Source organism: Orycteropus afer, unplaced genomic scaffold, assembly GCF_000298275.1.
Source record: "Orycteropus afer afer isolate SDZICR_OR568_19922 unplaced genomic scaffold, OryAfe1.0 scaffold00377, whole genome shotgun sequence".
NCBI classification, from domain to species: domain Eukaryota; kingdom Metazoa; phylum Chordata; class Mammalia; order Tubulidentata; family Orycteropodidae; genus Orycteropus; species Orycteropus afer.
The window spans coordinates 567,773-588,684 of record NW_006921964.1 but is presented as its reverse complement, the minus strand read 5'-3'; the positions used below and the strand labels follow the sequence as shown (position 1 = coordinate 588,684).

At 47.0% G+C, this 20,912-nt stretch overlaps 1 protein-coding gene across 1 annotated transcript in view; it reads left to right on the top strand.

Annotated features, from left to right (window-relative positions):
* Positions 1-20,912, top strand: part of EEFSEC (eukaryotic elongation factor, selenocysteine-tRNA specific) — a 556,144-nt gene that overhangs the window by 459,750 nt on the left and 75,482 nt on the right. Inside the window, exon 6 of the mRNA XM_007953206.2 lies at positions 11,841-11,997. Coding sequence (XP_007951397.1) covers positions 11,841-11,997 — 157 coding nt within the window. The remainder of the gene's footprint in view (positions 1-11,840; positions 11,998-20,912) is intronic.

The following is a 20,912-nucleotide window of genomic DNA, read 5'->3' as shown; positions in this document are numbered from 1 at the left end:
ACTACCCACTGACCCTTGGCTTTGTCCTGCTTGCTAATGATGGTTTATCAAAGGTATCTGTGGCACAGGGCATGTGCTCACCTGGGAGGCAGACCAGCCTGGAACCTGGCCTGGTATAAGGAGGTACTTGGCTAGGCTTGGTGGACCTCAGGAAGGGCCAGTTCAGCTCTACTACCTACATTCTGCTGGCTAGCAATGTTTGAGGCAGTGCCAGCCCTGAGACCCTTCAGGAAAACAAAGGCCTGGTCTGCACAGAGGTCGAGAGGGTCCTCCTTAAGGAGAAGATCAAATGGATGCCTCAGCATTCCTCTGAGTCTGGCCCAAACCCTTGGCCTTCTCCTCACTTCCACATGTCAAAGGCTGGTGGTTGAGAGTTAACTGGACTGCTGACGTGCCTGTTAACCTCCTTTGGAAAATTGGTTTTATATTCATATGTAGAAATGAGGTCAAGCCAATGTGGTGTAGGTGTCAGAGTGCCTCTGGAAACACACTGACACAGTTGGTCCTGCCAGCCTGGCTTTGGACTCATTGCTCTGCTGGAGGCAAACACACTCTCTGGGACCCTTGTCTTCTCTGGACAGAGAGTGAGATTCTGGTTCCAAGCATGGTGCCTGGCAACTAGTAAATGTCAGGAAATACTCTCCTTTTTTTTCTGGGAGAATGCAGCTGCCCTGGGGAACCAACCAGAATAGCTCCTCATGAACCTTTAACAAGAGCTTTACTAGCGTGAGGGGCTGGTGGCAGCTGGTTTGTGGGAGAGCAGACCAAATCTTGAGGGCCTGGGCCTCAGGGAGGCTTGGAAAAGTTCAAAAGGGAGGACCTTGCTCCATGGAGGGTGCCCTGGTCTTATGAGCAGGAGCCGCCAAAGGCAAAGGCAAGCCGTCAGGCGATCCTGCTGGGCTCCCCGGGATACTAGAGTGGCTACTTTGGGGGAGTTGCAGGGCCCTGGCCTCTGGAACTCATTTGATGAGATGCATTAGAAGGTTATTTAAATAAATAAATCCTGGGTTTACCCCAGGGATAATAATGAGGCTGATCCTTGCTCACACTATACTTTCATACCAGAGTGTCTTCTAACCCTTATAACACCCTTGGGAGTGCGTATGTTTGTCTTGTTATACAAGAGAACGCTGGGACTCAGAGGAGTGGATTGGCTTACCCAGGGCCCCACAGCAGCAGAAGAGCTGGGCCTCATTCTACCCAACTGCAGCACCCTTGCCACTCCACACCAGGCCAGTGAGGTATGTGTTGTACCAAACAGGGACAGATGATATGAAACAGCATGGTCAGAACTCTTCCAGAGTCTGTCAGTCCAGGTGGCTTTCTAGGTACCTGGAAGAGTAATGCATCCCATGATCCAAGTAGCTACTAATGTTCTTACCTGTGGGTCTGACTCTCCATGTATCAAAGGGCTGCTGGCCCCATCCTCAGAGAGGAGGAGGGGAGAATAAGTGCAGGGGCAGGACGGGAGAGCGAGACCCAGAGGACCATGGGCAGTGCCAGGCATGGAATCAATATTTAGTGAGTGGTAGTGTCCTTCTCGATTTTATCACCAAATTAGGTAACTACTCATGTCTCATGGTTTCTGGCATGTTAGAAGATGCCCTACCCCAAATGTCACATGCCTTCTCCACGTCAGCTTCTCTCAGAGTTTGAAGTTCCCTAGTTGAAATTGGTGTAGTGCCTAAGGCATTTGACTGCTAACCAGAAGGTTGGCGGTTCAAAACCACCAGCCACTCCACAGAAGGAAGACTGGGCAATCTACTTCTGTAAAGATTTACTGCCTCAGAAACCCAAACGGGGTCGCTATGAGTCAGAATCGACTTGATGGGCAGTGAGTTTGGTTTTTTGAGTTGAGATTCAAGGAGCCCTGGTGGCACAGTGGTTAAGAAGAGCTCAGCTGCTAAGCAAAAGGTCGGCAGTTTGAACCCACCAGCCACTCTGCGGGAGAATGATGAGGCGGTATGCTTCCATAAAGACTGTAGCCTTAGAAATGATGGGACAGTTCTACTCTGTCCTGTAGGGTCGCTACAAGTTGGAATTGACTTGACAACAGTAGGTTAGGTTGGGTAGTTAAGATTCGTTCTCCCAGTTGTTGATCCTGCCACAAGTTTTAAATGTTCTTGGCAGCATCAACCCCAAATCCTCATCACAACCTTTCTCAGGTAAAGAAACAGGTATAAGGGAAGGCCCTTGCACTAGGCTGTGCAGCTGTAAGAGGCAGAGCTCTGCCTGGCCCTTCTCTCCACGTGGTCCACCAGCAGACCTGGAGCCAGCTCAGGACTCCATTTGGCAGGTCGCTTCCCTCCCTTCCTTCCTTGGTGCTATTTTCACAATTTGAATTAGAATAGTCGCTTCAGAACTTGGGCGATTCCCAAGTCTCTCCTGGCAGCCAGGCCCTGAAATCGAGAGACATGTAATGACATAATTAGTGCTCAAAGGCCAGGACAATGGGGATGCACCTGGCATGGAGGAGAGAGCTTAGGCTTCATGTGTAACACAGTGACTTCAGAGACCCAGTCACTCCAACAATGGAGCACCAGGAAATGAAGCAGGTTATTCATGCAAACAGTGAGGGTACCCACTTAGAGCTATTGTTGTCACTGCGGCTGCCTGCTTAGCCCCGTGCCTGTGAGCAGGGCCACTGAGCATATCCCATGGGTATTGCCTTGGGTTTGACGTTAGATGATTGATTTCAACACAAATACTGCCAATTGCTCCTCTGAAAGCTTTCCATGTTGGATGTACTTGTCTCTGATCTCTGAGGTCTCTCTCCTTTAGCTGCAAGAGCTTGCAATTTGAGAAAGCTCACAGACATTACACATACATGCATGCACACATTCTATAGGATAGGTCTGAGAAGGGCCTCCTTCAGCCCTCTACCCTTTGACACCAGGATAGATGATGGTCTTTGGTCTTCCTAAGCTCTCTAGAGATGGAGCCCTCACTACCCCTGCAGGAAGGGCTGTCATCTTTTTACCCAGATTTGCTTTTGGTTAAATGAGCTTTCCTGCAGCAGATAGTTGCTTAAGAACTCCCACCCCCACCCCAGTAATTTCTAAAGTGGAGGCAGGTACCAGGGATGCAGAAATGCATTCAGCCTGGTCCCTGCCCTCTAGCCTTCCCCATCCAGTAGTAAGGCTGGTATAGACAAGCTCCCACTGGCCACCTTCCACTGCAGACCTCTGCAGAGATGGTTTCTGAGGTGGGGCAGGGCTCTGCTGGCAAGAGTGCTTGATTTATGAGTGATGTTCACTTAGATCTGTGGGGAAGCTCCATGGGGCATATATCTGCCACCGTGCAATACTGTGTGTGGTATAGCTGAGGGAGCTCAGAGAAAGGAAGGGAGCTCTGCCCAGGGAGCCAGGGACTCCACTTACACCTCACAGCACTCTGTCTCCCCATATTATAGACAAGGAAGCTGAGGCCTACCAAAACCAAGTTACTACCAGTCCCCAAGGTCCCCCAGAGGTGGATTGGAACCCAGGTTCCAATCAGGGACTGCAATCAGGGCTTACCTTTCCTTCTTGGAATCTGTCCCCCTTTAGTGCAAACTTCTAAAAGCCATGTGGTACAACAGTATTTCAGTCTGTTTTTGGCCTCCATTTGCAGCTAAGCATCCCTCCTGCAACCTTTCCTTGTACCCCTTTCCCCTTCAGCAACTCCCCTTCACCTGTGTGGCTCTCATGCTGGGCTCTCAATGTGTTTAGATGCTCAGCCTCTATGCCGAGCAGATATGGCCTGCAATGGGATTTTGTCTCGCTCACTAGTATGTGACTTTGGACAAGTTTAACTCCATTTCCTCTGGCTGTCTGGCTGCAGAGTTTTTTAAAGGTTAAATAACAATGCCATCGCCAAACCCAAGGTCACCTATACTTCCTCTTGTATTATCTTCTAGAAGCTTTATAGTTTTGCATTCTACATTTAGATTTATGATCTTTTCAAGTTAACTTTTGTGAAAGATGTAAGCTCTGTATCTAGATTCCTTTTTTTTTTTTTTTTTGCATGTGAATGTCCAGTTGGTCTAATACCACTTGTTGAAAGCTGTCCTTTCTCCATTGATTGTTTTTATTCCTTTGTCAAAGGCCAGGTGCTATAATAGGCTGAGGACATGCCCTGTTTTTGTCTGTTGCAGGGCAGAGCTGTAGAGGGGTGCTGAGGATATGGAGTGCCTGAGGAAGGAGGGGTTTGCTCACTGGGTTCCCTCTGCTACCTGACTTTCCCCTTCAGATGCCCCTAGGTATGGCCCACATCTGTGCCAGACTGGGTTTTCAACAGGAGGGAGCTCCTACTAGTGACTGACACTAATGAAATGACTGTGTGGAGACCATTTGTAGGCAAGGTCTCTTAGGGACACTAGAATGAGGTGGGGGAATTGGGGGATGGGTGGCACCAACATTCCAGAGCCCACCCAGAGTTCCAAGCAGCATGATGAAGTCCCATCTTCCCACCCACACTCTGCCTGATCCCACCAATGGAGTGCAAGACACAGAAGCTAGCAGGAGGGGACATTTCACCCAATCAGTGTTATTGTATCTTCTGGCCAAGCCATAAAGTGAGAGACCAAGAGTGACAGAGATGCTCCCTTTGAACTTGGAATCCTTTATGAACTACTGGCCAACCTCTCCCAGTGAGACTGCAAGGATGGCAGCACAGGAAGCCTGCAGCCCTCCTCAGAAGGTCAGAAAAAGCCCACATACTCCTCACCTGATCCCAGATGCTTAGAACAATATTGTGGTAGTATAGGTCAGAGAACTAGACACACCGCACATCCCTAGGACTAGGGGCAGCTAGCCCACGTGATATCCCATGAGATCAGTGAGCATATAAACAGTGCAGAGCCCTGGGCTTCCCCACACCCTCGTTCTCTGTTTATGCAGCACTTAAACTAATGCTGGGGTTGGCTCTGTCTGGCATGAAAGCCCTGGAGCTTTTTGAAGTTTCCCCTGGAGTTAATACAATTAGTCTGTCCTTGTTGTAAGACCCTGGCTGGGAAAGGCTGGGGCCTCTGCAGTCTTTGTGGCATTCAGCTTTTTAAGTTAATATTTTATAACCAAAAGGAAGGGGGGGAAGAAGAGATGCAGTAAAAAGTCTCTGAAAGGCCCTTACTAGTGGGTGGTAGGACGGGGTGCCTGGGCCCTGGGTAGAGGTGGCTGTCGTAGGACTCTGGTTCCAGGGCCACCAACGGCAGGGGAAGGAGGATTGTGCTTCTGCCAGCACTTGGAGCCTGGGAAAGTGTTCTTCCAGCATAACATTGTAAAGAGTCAGGCCCAGAGCTAAGCTGGATCATATCCTCAAGGACGTGTCCTTGGGAGTGATTTCATTCTCCCAGAGCACCATCTTTCACCTGTCTCTCTCTCTCTCTCCTCTACCTTGTGTGGGTTGGCATGATGCTGCACCTTCCATTGTGGGTCAGGAAAGGGGCAGATTGGTCAGCATCTGAGGAGACACATGTCCAGGCTCTAGGAACGGGGGGATCTCTGCCTTGACCTTGGGGTGGGGGACTAGGAGATGCCTGAGGTATGAGAGAGTCAGCCTAAAGAGGTGTGCTCAGGCTGCCCCTGGAGGGAGGGAGTGGGGCCCCCAGGTGGACCTGGGCTTTGGAAAGAGCATCTTTGAAGCTCATGGGTATGAGTGGGAGTTGACAGAGGGACATAAGGAAATGTGGGAGTGATTGATAGGCACATTATCTTGATTGTGGTAATGGTTTCATGGAGTGTACATATATCTAAACATATCACTTGTACCTCAGTGAAGCTATTAACCAGAAAGGCCACAGGCAAGAGTGAGCACTCCAATGTACCACCAGCATGGCTGTCTGTCCATCCACATTTAACCATCTGCTCAGAAGCACACAGTGCTGTGTGGACAGGGGGTGAATACAGTGAGAAGGACAGGGAGAGCTTCTGCCTTCAAAGAGCTTATGTTCCAATTAGAAACAATAAAGAAGTCACCTAATGAACATATAGCACTATGCCAGGTAGTGATCTGGGCTACGAAGACAGACAGGACTGAGTAAGGGGCTGGAAAGGAGCCAGGGAGTGGTGGGTCAGACTGGAGAGGCCATGGGCCACCAAAAACTCACTGCTGTGCAATCAATTTGACTCATAATGACCCCTCCTTGGGTTTCCCAGGTGGTATCTCTACAGAAGTAGGTTGCCCAATCTTCCTTCTGAGGAGTGGCTGGTGGGTTTGAACTGTTGTTAGCAGTCAAATGCCTTAGGTACTACACCACTAGAGCTCCCAATGGGCCACTGGGGACACTTTACCTTGAAGTGGGCCTGCTCTGTTCGGGCCCTGCTGAGCACTAGGCTCTAGCACCAGGCCAGAGGCACCTAGCTCTGTCACTGCAAGCACAGGGCTGTTGGCATGGTGGGAGAATGCTAAGTGTGCTCTCCCATAGACCACACCAGGCACATGGGTGGTGCTCAGTGATATTTGAAGGGAGAAAAAAAAGGTAGAAATGTTCATTTAGTGAGAAGCTGCTAGAACATCAACCTGTATTATCCATCTAGCCTGGCAAATGTTTTTTGTTTGCTTGTTTGTTTTTTAATTGTGATTTGGGTGCATATTTACAAGGTAGAATTGTTTTACTTTCAGCAGTTCATGCACATTTGGTTTTGCAGCCTCAATTACAATCCCAACAATAAAACCCTCCTCCCATCTCCTCCCTGTGACTGCCTCCTCCCTGTGTTCTTCTTATATATGTATTTCTGTCTGTCTAATTGTCCTTCTTTGTAAATGCTACCCCTCTGATGTCTCATCGCTGATTGATCTAAGGAGTGCATTTCCGTGGGGCAGGTGTTATGCTTATAGGATTTTCTACTGTTTGGCTGAGAGCTCATCTACGGCAGTGAGTCCAGTTCCAGGCCTGAAGGATAACGCGGGACCATAGTTTCAGGAGTTCCACCAGTCTCTATCTGACCAGTAATTCTGGTCTATTTTGTGTTTTTGAATTTTGTTCCGTATTTTTCCTCCCACTCTATATGGGATCTCCAATTTTGAACCTTTTCTGAATGGTTGGCATTGGTAGCCGTAGTCCAACAAGTGTTTTATTTGATGTGTTGCTCTAGGTGATTGTATAAGGACTGTGCGTTTTTCATTTCTAGGCCAGGCCTAGATGCTGGAGGGCCAGGTCCGTGTCTCAGTTAGATGTGTCCCAAGGGACTAAGAGTTCTGGAGCCCACTCACCTGACCCCACAGTACCCAGAGAGGTCCTGAGGCAGCAGGGGCCTACCTTCCAGGCTGGAACAGAGGCATTAGCAGTCTTGCTCTTGGAGATCTCTGAATGACTCTACAAAGGACCCAACAGGCTCAGTGTGCACTTTTGCAGAGCCACTGGGGACTGACCCCACCCACATCTCTCCCAGGCCTTGTCTTTAACCTTTCTGAACAGGGACAAAAGTACCTTGCAACAGGGGCTTTTTGCAGGCACCTGTGCACCTGTGAGAACCCAGCATGAGCTGAGGAAGCCAAGGGGAGGCTTTCTTCAAAAGCCATGTGACTTCCTGGCAGCAGAGTCTGGGGCTGGGGCAACCTTGTGCACCTTCAGCCATGGGTAATGTGGAGTGGCTAGTACAGAACCATCAGGTCGATCTGTGGCCCATCCCAAGCACTTGGTGTACTAGTCCAGCTGTAGTCCATGAACAAGGCATGGCCCTGCCCTCCCAGAGCCTCACTTGGCTGGGGACTGTGCTCTGGTGAATGTGGGGATGTGGCTCCTATAAGAGCTGAGGAGTGGCTAGCTTCTCCTGGGGAGAAGTGGGCAAAGCCTAGCAAAGTGGCTAAGGCCATCTGTGGCCATTTGGGATTGGTATGTCTGTATGGGCTTACTCAGGATCCTGGGACAATCAAGAGATACCTCCGTTCATTTGCAGACCTTCCTTGAGCACCCACTGGGGCCTGGGGCAGGGTGCCCCCAGACAGCAGAAGAGTAGAGTAGAAGGGCAAGAACTTTGCTAGAGGTAAGGTAGAAGGACTGGGCAGCCTGGAGCAGGTCCCCAGTAGCAGGGCAGGGACTGCCTCAAGTGAGTTCCGGTGGAGCCAGTTCTGAAGGACAAGGAAGAGGAGTTCACCTATGAGAATGAGATCTATGAATTATAAAGAAACTAGTGGAAATTATTATTCATATCACTACTTGTATCCCAATTCATCAATCACTGGTAACAGGAGGAATTCAGATACCTTTTATCTAATATTATGAATCAAGTCAAATAGGGTATTTTTCCCAAAAGGTTTAGGGTAAATAGGACAGTTTCTGCTTTGCAAAACAATCCACCTGGGACCCTTGGCCAAATCTTGGCCTTTTGGGCAGAAATGAAAAGTCCCTGAGGCTGAGGCTGAGGGTAGCTCCAGCCTGGTCTTAAGTCAGCACCACAGGACATCCCTTATGGGCCAGCCTCAGAAAGGGCAGGATAATGGCTGAAGCCCCTGGTCCCATCTCAGCTCCCCTTCCACAGCCAAGTCCCTTGGCAACCCCTCTGTGCCTCCATGCTGCTGCCATTGATCTGCCCACAGAGTACCCAGGCTCTGTGCACCTGGAGATCAGGAAGAAAGCTCAGCAGTTTTTATAGGTATGTATTATGGAGGTCTTGAGACCCAGGTGGGGGCGGTATGTGGGCTTGTGCTCATGTAGTTTCTGTCAGTCCTCCCAGGGTCACCTGCGAGTAGCTCTGTCTTCAACATACCTGCCTTTCCCTCTCTCCCTCACTCACTCTCTCTTGCTAAATTCCCTCTTACACAAAGAAGCACAGCATCTTCCAGACTCAAGGCAGTGCTCGCAATTCATTACATGGCCACTGATCCCTTACTGTAGGCAAGGCACAATGGATGGGAACCAGCAGTGAACAAGACACACAGAAGACTTAATGCCATTGTTTTATTGTGTTTCTTTCCTGGTTACTTATTGTTTGTGCTAAGTGGTGACTGGTTCTTTTTACAGTATTAAAAGAATTTTTCATTTAAAAGAAATGTATGTAAAGTTAAAATAAAAAGAGAGAAAGTCAGCTGAGTGCATAATGTCAAGATCCAGGAGAATGTGACAGAAGTTCTAATGTCTGGGCAGTGCTGCTCTGGGTTAGCAGAAGCCACCAGCTTTCTAGATATGATGATGGTGTGGAGTTGGCCCCAAGGACCCTTCTTCTCTGACTCTGGCTCCACTATAAGTCCTCTCCTCCTTCTGGACTGAATCTGGCCACCCCACCACTGCAGAATCCCTAAAGGAGATGGCAGAGGCCCACATAACCAGTTGCCTGCCTGCATGGTAGCCTGCCCTCCTTATGGACTGATGACCTTGGGGACTGGGCTAAGTGCAGCTTGTTAGCTCTTTTACTGGAGATTCACCCATCACTTTTCCAAACAACAAGCACTTGGTAGCTAATATCTGCTGAATGTGAATGCCCAGCACAGTGCAACGCTGTCCCGTGTGCTTTATTTTATCTCATTTCAATCTTCACAACTGCCTTTTGAAGAAATGTAGGCACAGAGAAGTTAAGAAACTTTCCCAGGGTTATACAGCTAGTGGGTGGGCAGCCATGCAGTCTGACTCTAGACCCTGTACTTTAACCATCATACCACCTTGCCACATTTCTCCTGAAGCTCAGTAAATGTTTGTGGCGTGAATTAACAAGTCAATATTTTAATGCATGAAGATAAACCAGACCCATCCCTTGCCAAGAACAAATTCCAAGTAATTAGGCAATTGCAAAAAGAAAAAAGGTGATAGCTACTTAAAATTGGCACAAAACAGAATGGTGTAGTGTGCTCATTGTAAATGCATGCTCAGTTGGGGTGGCTGGGCAGTGGAGTAGGGCCAGGCTGGGCCAGAAGAGAGCCAAGAGCATACTGGGTTAGGTTTTGGAGGGTGCATTGGAGTTTGTCAGGTAGCAGTGGACAGAGAAAACATTTTGGGAGTGAGGTATAAAGGACAGCTAGTACGAAGGCCTAGAGCATTTCCTCTCTGGGGAGAAGAGCCAGGGTCACAAAGATTAGTGGGAATTGAAGAAATGAGGCCACTCTCTAGGTTGGGGCTGGGAAGTTGCAAAGGTTGCAGGACATAGACCAGAGTGGTCAAAGGGAATATGAGGAGATTTCAGGAAAGAATGGGAGGCCCACGAGTGAGGGATAAAAAGGGAGAAGGAAGATGCCATGTGGTTGTTTTTTAAATTTCCGTTTGATTAATTTATCTCTGAATAGGTAGAAAAGGGTGGGCAGTGGAGATCCCCTTCTTTTCCACCTTCCTGATACCCAGTTCACTTTCCTGGAGGCATCCAGGTCATTAGTGTCTGTGACTCCTTCCCCATCCATCCATCCACCATTCCCCTCATACACCATTGGCAGTGTCCTTTGTGCCTGGCACTGTGCTTTGCCTTCCACTCTGAGCCCTCTGTCTTAAGACTGTTCATACCTGTCCCCAAGCACTGCCCATGCTTTCTGTGGCCACCAGAGTTACCATGGATACACCCACTGAATGGAGTACAGTGGACCTACTGGCCATTCTGTCTTGCTGTGATGAGCCCTGATCCAGTGGGTAACCTGTGCACCATCATCTTGCACATGTGCAAGTCCCACTGTGGGGTAAATCCCTAGAAGTAGAGTGGATGGATCAGAAGGTATGCATGCTTGTAATATTGTAGCAGGTACAGATAGGAGGGCACTTCTTATCCAGCAGCCCAAGTTTGATATTGGAAGCAAAGGCCAAGCAGGGAGATGGTAAGGGAAAGAGCAGGCAGGACAGTGGAGGGGAGGCACCTGGCCATGCTGCCATCTCCACTGCCCCCATCACCTCCCACTCCTCCTCTCCGCAAAGGGAACATCCAGGACCTGAGCTGCTAGGGCATCAGGAGGGAAGGCAACAGTCACATGTCCAGTTTTTCCCACATTAAAGGCCCCTGGAGAAAAGGCTCAAGATGAACACACATGACGAAATCAGGACTGTATCAAGTCAACACTTCCACACACACTTGGGTCCTTCCTTTCAGCCTGGAAATTCACAGGACAAGGGGTGGTGAGACAGCAGAAGGCCAGCAAGGAGGCTAGCTGTGGACACCATGACTAGGAGAGGGAGGGATCCTGTCTGGGATAGGACTAAGAAGGGGTCCTGGAGGAGGCAGGAGGGCTCAGAAAGGGCCTCGGGATAGGAAAGCCAGCTAGTAAGAGAAAGACTTCAAGTTAGAGTGTGCAGGTACTTAGCAGAATGGGTGCATAACACTGGGTTCTCAGAGATGCCTTATGGGAGGCAGACCAGAGAGAGTGAGATTGGGCTAGAGAGAAGGTTTGGATGCTAGGCTCAAGGGCCTCTTGACGCTGGATGTCTATGTGTGCTGTCAGTGAGGAAAGTGTTGACAAACTGTCTTTGGGCAAGTTCTCTGGGAACATCTCACAGGTAGGACAAAGGACCAAGGTGTAGGAAGCAGATCAGGAATGCAACACTACCATCAAGGGATCTGAGTTCAACCCCTGTGAGCTGTGGGCCTTGGACAGATTCCAGAACTCTGCCTAGCTGCATTTCCTTGTCTGTGAAGTAGAAGAAAGAACCCACCTGTAGAGTTGCTGAGGGGTTTGTGTCTTCATCCATGTGAAGCACTGAGCAGTGGTTTTGGCCCGTAGTCAGTGCTCCATGAGTGGTGATGGCAAGAGTCATAGCAGTTGATGGCTTAAACATCTCTTCTGCCCCCTGTGCATGTCCTTACTTGTAAGATGAAAATGAACGTCCTCTACTTGTGGCAGTTCTGTGCAAGGCCTATCTGGGGTACCAATAGGAGGATGGGAGCTACATAGTACCCACAGCCTTTTCTGGCAGGCACTGATGCGTTCTTTCCCTGGTGCGTTTGTGAGCACAGGTGATGGATGACTGCAGCGTGATCGGTCGCTCCCTGTTCAAAAAAGAGACCAACATCCAGCTCTTCGTGGGACTCAAAGTGCACCTGTCCACTGGGGAGATGGGGGTCATTGACAGCGCCTTCGGCCAGAGTGGCAAGTTCAAGGTCCACATCCCTGGTGAGTGCAGTTTTTCCTCTTGCTCATGGGATGCCATGCAAGGGCAAGGCATGCTAAGATAACACTCCTTGGCTGATCCTAGAAGCTTAGGTTTCTTCTCCTGTCTGTCTGACACACAGAGCTTAGCCCACATGTCATTGTAGCCTTTGATTCCGCCAGTGTTGGGCCAGAAGGCTATGTGAGTCCTGGAAGGAACCTGGCCTGGAGATCAAGACCAATTCTGAGCCAAGGTCAAGGCCTAAGCTTGAGTTCCCACCTCACCTTTACCTCCTAGTGTGACCTTAGATGAGTCACTCTACCTCTCTGTTAAGTGGGATGGCAATATTGTCCATACAAGGTGGTTTGGAGGAGGGTATAAGTGAGGGAGCCCACCAAGAGACTGCACTGCTCTGCTGCTGCTAGGGCTAACTGGAGTGTGAGTAGTCCCTACCTCTTGCCAAGCAGAAATCAGCAACTCTGAACTTCCTGCTGTCACACATGCACATGCTTCTGGGCACGTGTCATGCTGGAAAGAAGTGGTAAGAGCCTCCTTACTAGAGGTGAAGCAGAGCCTTTTCCTGACCACCAGCACATCTCAGCCTGCACTTGGTGCTCAGCCCATTGCTGGTCACAGAGGTGCAGATGTGACTCACATGTCTGGACTGGGGAGAAGGACACACTTCCAAGAGTTAGAGTATAGTGTGCTCTGGTGGCTCTGGCAGATGTGACACCAAGAGAAGGGGCTGATTCAGGATCTTGTGGATATGGATCACTGGGGAGCTCACCATGGGCTAGGGTGGGTATTTGCTGTTGGAGAGAAACCTCTTGGATCTCTTTTAGTTCAATCATTTACTCAGTCACTCATTCATTCATTTATCTCTCCAATATGTATTTTGTTGAGGTCCTTCTATGTACGAGGCACTTACTAGGTACTGGAGTGTGGTGCTCATGTTCTAGTGGCAGGAGACAGTAAATTACTGATTAGATACATGAAAAATCAGGTCACAGTGTGTGCTGTAGGAAAGTGGAAAAGTCGAATGGGCAGGGCAGGAGAATTACTGGTGAGGGTAATCAGGAAAGGCCTTTTTGAAGACATAACTGGAGTATAGGCCTGACTGAAGGGAGGGAGGCAGGCACATGGATAGAGAGGGAAGAGTAAGTACGAAGATGCTGAAGGGTGTGTGTATATGAGGACTGGACAGTTGTAATGGTGGGAGTGCCATGAACAAGGAGGTATACACTATAGTTCCCAGCAGCCAGGGTGCTTGAACAATTTCTTGTAGAAGGATTATCACAAGGCTTGTCCCTATGGGGAGGAGATTGAAGATGTCCCAAATGTCCAGCTGTTCCAAACTGCTGTACCACTCTATCATCTCTTAACATCTGCTCCTCCTTCTCCTCCTTCTCCTCCTCCTCCTCTCAGTAGTCTCTCTCCCATCTTAGGGTTCCTTTTTTTAGCTATAATGTCTCACAGAACTCACACACTGCCAAGGAACTGGCACACACAGTGGTGGAGTCTGGGAGGCTGACAAGTCCCAAATCCATGGGTCAGGCATAGGTCTGGAGGGTTCCCCTCACTCACATGGTTGCAAGAGTTGGTGAACCCAAATTGGCAGGCCTCAAGTTCAGGGGTGGAATGTTGATGGACAAGGATCTAGAGCAAGAGAGAGTCAACTTTGCCAGAACATTCACATATACATACCCTCAAGGAAACTAAGGGTGGTGACTTGAGTCTCATCCTCCAGCAAGGTGAGAGTCAAGATACATCCCACCCTATACAGGCATAGAGGCTGGAATTTACAATACATCCCAAAATGGGGGACTATGGCTGGAAGGGCCATATTAAGCAATTCACTGCACTACACAGGGCATAGTAATGCCTTTATGTAGTACACCATGACCAACAACCTTTAATGAGAATGTACATACACTCAGCAAAATTGAAAGAATGTTACACTCACATGTCCTCCACAATATCATAACACTTTACGGTATGACACATGTGTGCTTGCTTCAGCAGCACATATCCTATACTACACATACCTACAGGACTTTGGGGTTTACTTGCTGGGGGACGGAAAGCCATCTGGGGGTTTGATAGGTGAACAGTATGATGTTGATTTGTCACTTCTTGGGAAAAACTTCCTAAAGATAGGGTGGTATCCAGGCTCTGGCAAGGAAACAGGAATCCCAGCTACCTTGGCAACTTACTGGATGAGGATAGCTACCTCTACTCATCTGAGAGCCCAACCCAGGGGACCCTTGCCTCCCTAGACCTTCCTTCCTCAAGCCCAGCGGGCCTCTCACAAGGGAGAGCACTAATCACCAAAGGCCTTACTGGACCTTCCCAAAGACTCTGTGGAGGGGGTGCTGTAATCCCCATTTCACAGATGGAGAAACAAGGTCTCAGTCTCCATCCTGCCCCTGCCACCACCCCTCAGGAGCTCTGAGTTCTCACCTTGGCCAAAGGAGAACCTTGTGGAGACCAGGGGCCCATGGCACCTCTCTCAGGGTCCTGGTAACATGCTCAGTCCCCAAGGGCCATGTGCCCTGCATCTGTTAGGGGGTGGCTTTCAGGGCAGGAGGGACTCCTAGCCTCCTTCTGTTGGACCAAACGTACAGGGCACTGAGAAGGCATGAGGGCTACCAGAGGACTGGGCTCAGGCTGGATCCAAGCTGCTGGAGGAGGGCTAGCTCATTGGTCACAGGTTCCTGCCAGTAACACCTCAGAGCCTGCTCTTCCCCAGGTTTGGGTGTTGTCTTTTAAACTACTCTGTGGCCCTGTTGGTGCAGACAGAAGGAAAAAGACCACAGGCTTTTTCCTTCAGCCTGCCTTGGGGTTTACAGGATCAGGCTGGCCCTCCCTTCAGCTCCCCTTCCTCCAAACCAAGGCATACCTAGAGTTTTCCAAGAGTAGGCCAGCACCAAGAAGAGTCTTGTTGGAGGACCCCTCACTCTGAGAAACAAGATGGAGAGGGAGGAGAGATGGCAGTGACACTCCTGGAGTCAGCTTGAGTTCACATTCCTTTGTTAGGTCAGTGTTGCCTTTTTAATAGGTCTGTTTTCTGTTTGTGGCTTTTAAGGTTTTTAGTAAATATAACTGGGCCAAACCTTTCCTTCCCACCTCCCATCTTCCCTTCTTGCCACCCACACTTTCCCTATGTCTCCTGCTGTCTCTTCCTGTTGATTCTTCTCATAGAGTCACTTACTACCGTTTTGTAGTGTTTTTATTGTGAAGGAGTCTTTAGTAAACCAGAGATGCCAGTGATGATACCGATGATACCAGATGAAGGGAGAGAGAACTGCTAGCTGCAAGTTGAAAGTGCTGGGGCTGGTGAGGCCCAGGGCTGGGGCTGTGCGGCTAGAGCCAAACAGGTAGGAGAAAAGTCCTTGGAGTAGAGCATGGCTCAGGTGGGCCTTCTGGTATGGAGAAAGTGGGACTCCTTAGAGTCTTCTCCCAACTGTTTCTAACACGCAGGCATTCCCTCAGGCTGATAGGGCCAAGGAGGTGTTGAAGAGGTCAGGTAGTAAGGTGTGGTAGTGACTGTGGTGACCTGGATAACTGCCTATTCCCGCTCTGTGGAATGTAGGCCTAGAAACCTAATTTTCTTTTCTTCCTTTTTTTATTTTTTTAAAAATATTTTATTGTATTTTCATTCATACACAGCAAAACAAGTTCCCATTCAACAGTTTATACACATGTTGTTCAGTGACATTGGTTACATTCTTCATATTGTATCAACATTGTTACTCTTTCTGTTCTAGTTGGTTCTCATTAACCTAGTCTCACAGCCCCTCCAACCTTCTCATCTATGCTCTATAGTATTGGTTGACCATTTGGCCTCATACAGATATTTTGTTTTGTTTTGTTTTAAAGAAAAAAAAAGTACAATATTAAAGGGTACTTTATGAACTAACTGGCTATTTAGCTAAAAGGTGACTTGAGAGGAGATTAATCCTGTCTAAATGGATCCAATAAGTCTAGATTTTTGGAAAATTTGAAGTTCTCTTCCACATTTTTTTCCCTTTCTGTCAAGATCCGTCTATTGTGGTCTTGATCAGAACGTATCAGTGGTAGTGCAATGGCCACCATCTTGTTCTTAGGTCTCAGGGTAAAGAGGCCATGGTTCATGTAGATAATTAGTCCTGTTCCTTCTTTGAATCTTTGGTTTCCTTCTTTCTCTTTTGCCCCAGATAAGTATAGATCAATAGTTGTATCTTCAATGGCCACTTGCAAGCTTTTAAGACCCAGATGCTATTCACTAGACATAAACTTTATGGACTATATTATGCCGGCTGACCAAGTTCTCCCAGGAAACTATGATCCTAAGCCTTCAAACCCAGAAAACTAATCCCATGAGGCTTTTGGTTATGTCTAAGAAGTATCTATAACTGTACCTTCTATATATTTTATTATATATATGATTTTATATGCATGCACACACATATGTGTATATACATATGCATACACTTAACTGGTGGCATAGTGCCTAAGGCATTTTTTTTTATTCTTTAGGTGCAAATTTACAGAGCAGAATTTGTTTTACATTCAATAGTTCGTGTATATTTGGTTTCACTCCCCAATTTGTCTAAGGCATTTGACTGCTAATCAGAAGGTTTCTAGTTCAAACCCCTAGCCACTCCAAGAAAGAAAGACTGGGCAATCTACTTCCATAAAGATCGACCACCTTGGAAACCCAAAGAGGGTCGCTATGAGTCAGAATTAACTTGACGGCAGTGAGTTTGGTTTTATATATATATACAAACATACACCCCATAATTATGGGGTATACCATAACCAAACCAAACTTACTGACGTCGAGTCAATTCCAACTCATAGCAACCCCCTTTGTTGGGCAGTCTACGTCCATACTGATACCGCCTCAGAAACCCAAGGAGGGGTTGCTATGAGTCCAATTCAACTCAACAGCGGTTTGGTTTGGTTTGGTTTTGATATGCCCCATATACATACTTATACACAGACATGCCTGCATACATAGATATATAACTGTACATATATTATTTGTTGTTGAAAAATGATATATGCCATAAACCCACTGCCATCAAGTCGATTCCAACTCATAGTAACAAAGTAGAACTGCCACACAGGGTTTCCAAGGCTATAAATCTTTAATTTAGACTGCCTCATCTTTCTCCTATGTTGGTAAGTTCAAACTGTTGACCTTTTGGTTAGCAGCCAAATGCTTTGACCAGTGCACCAGCAGAACTCTTTATATATGCCATAACAATTACCAAAAAGCCTTTTTTGTGTGTGTGCGTCTTAGTGACATCATTTTCCTTAGTCAGTCTGTGGACTTCACACTCATTCAGTGCTACCTTAAAAAAAAAAAAAAACGAAGTTCACTGCCATCAAGTCAATTCCAGTTACTTTACCCATCACCAATAACAAGTATCTACAATTTAGAGAGTGAATCTTCTCTTCCTCCACCCGCAATTCTTGACAATCACAAATGAACATAAGTTTCTGTATAGGCATACTTTGTTTTATTGTGCTTCACTTTATTGAGCTTCACAGACAGTTTTTACAACTTGAGAATTTATGGCAATCCTGCATAAGTCTATTGGTGCCATTTTTTTCCAACAGCATGTGTTCACTTTGTGTCTCTGTGTCACATTTTTGTTTTTGTGATTTGGGTGAATGTTTACAGAACAAATTCACTTTCCATACAGCAGTTCATGTACGCTTTGTGTCTTATGACATTGACTACTATTTACCACAGTACAACAGCTCCTCTCCCACTTCCTCCCCATAGTTACCTCTTCCCTGTGTCCTTCCCTCCCATGCACTACTGTCCCCTGAGCTGTCTCCCTGTGCATACATAGCCCTTCTATTCTCCCATGATTGATCTCTCCAAGGTGTGTACCTTCCTAGTGTAAATGTTCAGCTCATATGCCGGTCTTTTGTTTGGCTGGAAGCCACAGGAGTGGGTTCAATTCCAGACCTGAAGGGTAGCTATGGCCCATAGTCTCAGTGGTTCCATCAGGCTCTATCAGACAAGCAAACCTGGTACCTTTTTTTTTTTTCCAAATTATTTTGAGTTTTGTTCCACATTGTTCTCCCACTCTATCCAGGATCTCCTACATAGATCCCCCTCCGAGTGGTTGACAGTGGTAGCTGGGCACCATCTAGTTCTTCTGGTCTCATAGTTGTATAGGCTGAGGGTCGCATGGTGTACCAATTGCTTGGACTAATTGTTTCCATGAATCTTTGGTTTTCTTCATCCTTCCTTGCTCTGGATGAGGAGAGACTCATCGATGCATCTAGATGGCTGCTTGTAAGCTTTTAAGATCCCAGTTGCTACTCGCCAAAGTAGGATATGGAACAATGTTTTTGTGTAGTATCTTATACCAATTGAGCTTGATGTCCTCTGTGGCTATGGTACCAAGCCCACAGGTCCAACTACTCACTCCCTCTGGGTAACTGGCTGTAGTGAAGAAGTGACCACAACCTTATCCCTTGTCAGCTCTACTGTTACCTGGGAATTCTTACAGAACATAGCAATACACTTGTAGAAACATTGTCTGTTAATCCTATACATGGTCTTGGGCACACTCTGTCCCCTGCATAGACATACCTAATAGTTCAGCCTGCCCACTCATTTATCTACCCATATATCCATGTTTGCCTTAACTGTCTGTGTTGCATTTTGATAATTTTCACAATACTGCAAACATTGTCATAGTGGTATTGCACATTTAATAAACTATAGTATGTTGTTGTTGTTATGTGCTGTCGAGTCGGCCCCGACTCATAGCGACCCCTCCTTGGGTTTCCGAGGCAGTATCACTACGGAAGTAGGATTGCCCAACCTTCCTTCCGAGGAGTGGCTGGTGGGTTTGAACCGCCAGCCTTCTGGTTAGCAGTCAAGTGCCTTAGGCACTCTGCTACCAGAGCTCCTAAACTATAGTATAGTGTAAACATAACTTTATATGCACTGGGAAACCAGAAAAATGGTATGACTCCCTTTATTGTGATACTTGTTTTATTGAAGTATTCTGGAACTCAACCTGCTACATTTCTGAGGTATGCCTGTCTTTACCTATTCATGTCATTTCATAAAAGGGAGCGCATACAATATTAATTTTTTTGTGATCAGCATATTTAGCTCAACATAATGTCCTCTAAGTCCATCCACATCATAAGATGTTTTGGGAACTCATTTTTCTTTACCACTGTACTCAGTAGTATTCCAGTGTATGTATATATAACATTTTACTTACTCATTTATCCATTGACAGGAACTTAGGTTGTTTCCTCTTTTTGTTACTGTGAATAGTTCTGTGATGAACATAGATGTACATATATCTGTTCATGCCACTTCTGTTAGATTTCTAAGGTGTATACCTAGGAGTAGAAGCTCTGGTAGCATAGTGCCTAAGGCATTTGACTGCTAACCAGACAGCTGGTGGTTCAAACTCACCAGCCACTCCTCAGAAGGCAGACTGGGCAATCTACTTCCATAGTGATACTGCCTCGGAAACCCAAGGAGGGGTTGCTAACAGTCAGATCTGACTCAACGGCACATAACAACAACAGCAACAATGGCAGCTCTACCTCTAGTTTTTTGAGAAACTGCCAGGCTGTTTTCCACAAGAGCGGTACCATTTTGTATTCCCATCAATGATAGATGAGGGTCCCAACTTCTCTGTATCTCCTCCAACACTTGTTATTTTGTTTATTTTTCTTTTTTAATCTTATCCATTTTAATGTAAGTGAAATGGTGTCTCACTGTGCTTTTGCTTAGCATTTCTCTAGTGGCTAATAATGTTGAGCATCGAGGTCTGATGGTGTAGTGCATAAAGCATGTGGCTGCTAACCAGAAGGTCGGCAACTCAAACTCACCAGCTGCTCCACAGGAGGAAGATGAGGCAGTCTACTTCCGGAAACATTTACAGGCTTGGAAACCCAATGGGAGCCTCTATGAGTCAGAATCAACTCAGTAGCAGTGGGTTTTTTGTTTTTAGCTGGCCATTGGAACATCTGAACATCCTATTAGTCAATGAGAAGAATGTCCTTTGCCCAGTTTTTGATTGGGATATTTGTCTTTTTGTTGTTAAGTTGTAGAAGTTTTCTCTATATATATTTTAAATATTAGATCCTTATCAGTTATATCATTCCCAAAGACTGTTTCCCAGTCTGTAGTTTGTCTCTTTACTCTTTTTTATAAAGTCTTTTGATGAACATAAATACTTAACATTTATCAAGTCTCAGTTATCTATTTTTTTTTCTGTTGCTCATAGATTCATTGTTGGGTTTGATAATTTATCACTGAAAAAAAAAAAATAGGTTCCAAGTCTTTGCTACTTTATTTTCTTACAAGAATTTTATGGTTTGGGGGAGTTCCGGCAAGATGGCGGACTACGCAGAAAGAATGCACAGACCCTCTTCAACAAAGAAAAGGGAAATCAATTAACACAGGCACAGAAGATAATCTTGGACCCCTGAGCCTTGAAGGGGAGGATATAGAAGTGGACTAACCCCAACTAGCAGAAGAATTTGCATGGAAATACCAAAAAAGGAGACATATGGAGCTGCGGCCTGGCAGCAATCCTGAGCGATCCTGACGGCACAGACAGCTTGGAGATTGCCGAGTGGTGGAAGGACCTAAGAATTAACCTAAAAATCAGCCCTGCTAGCCAGGGACTGCACAGAGGACTGCTCTGATGGTTGGGGAATAAACAGGGAAGGAGAAGAGTAAGGCAGGCTGAGCTTTGGACTTTTGCCAGTCCACAGGGTGCCACCATTTTGAAGGTTTAAAAGCGGCTTGACTATTTGGATATTTAAAGAGACAGCACACTTTCAGATTCCTGGGGCTTAAGAACATGTTCTGCTTTCCAGCAACCCCAAGGACACTCTAGACTTGCAAGACTGAAAAGGTAACACATTCCTCTTGTTACTCTTATGCCCCACACCC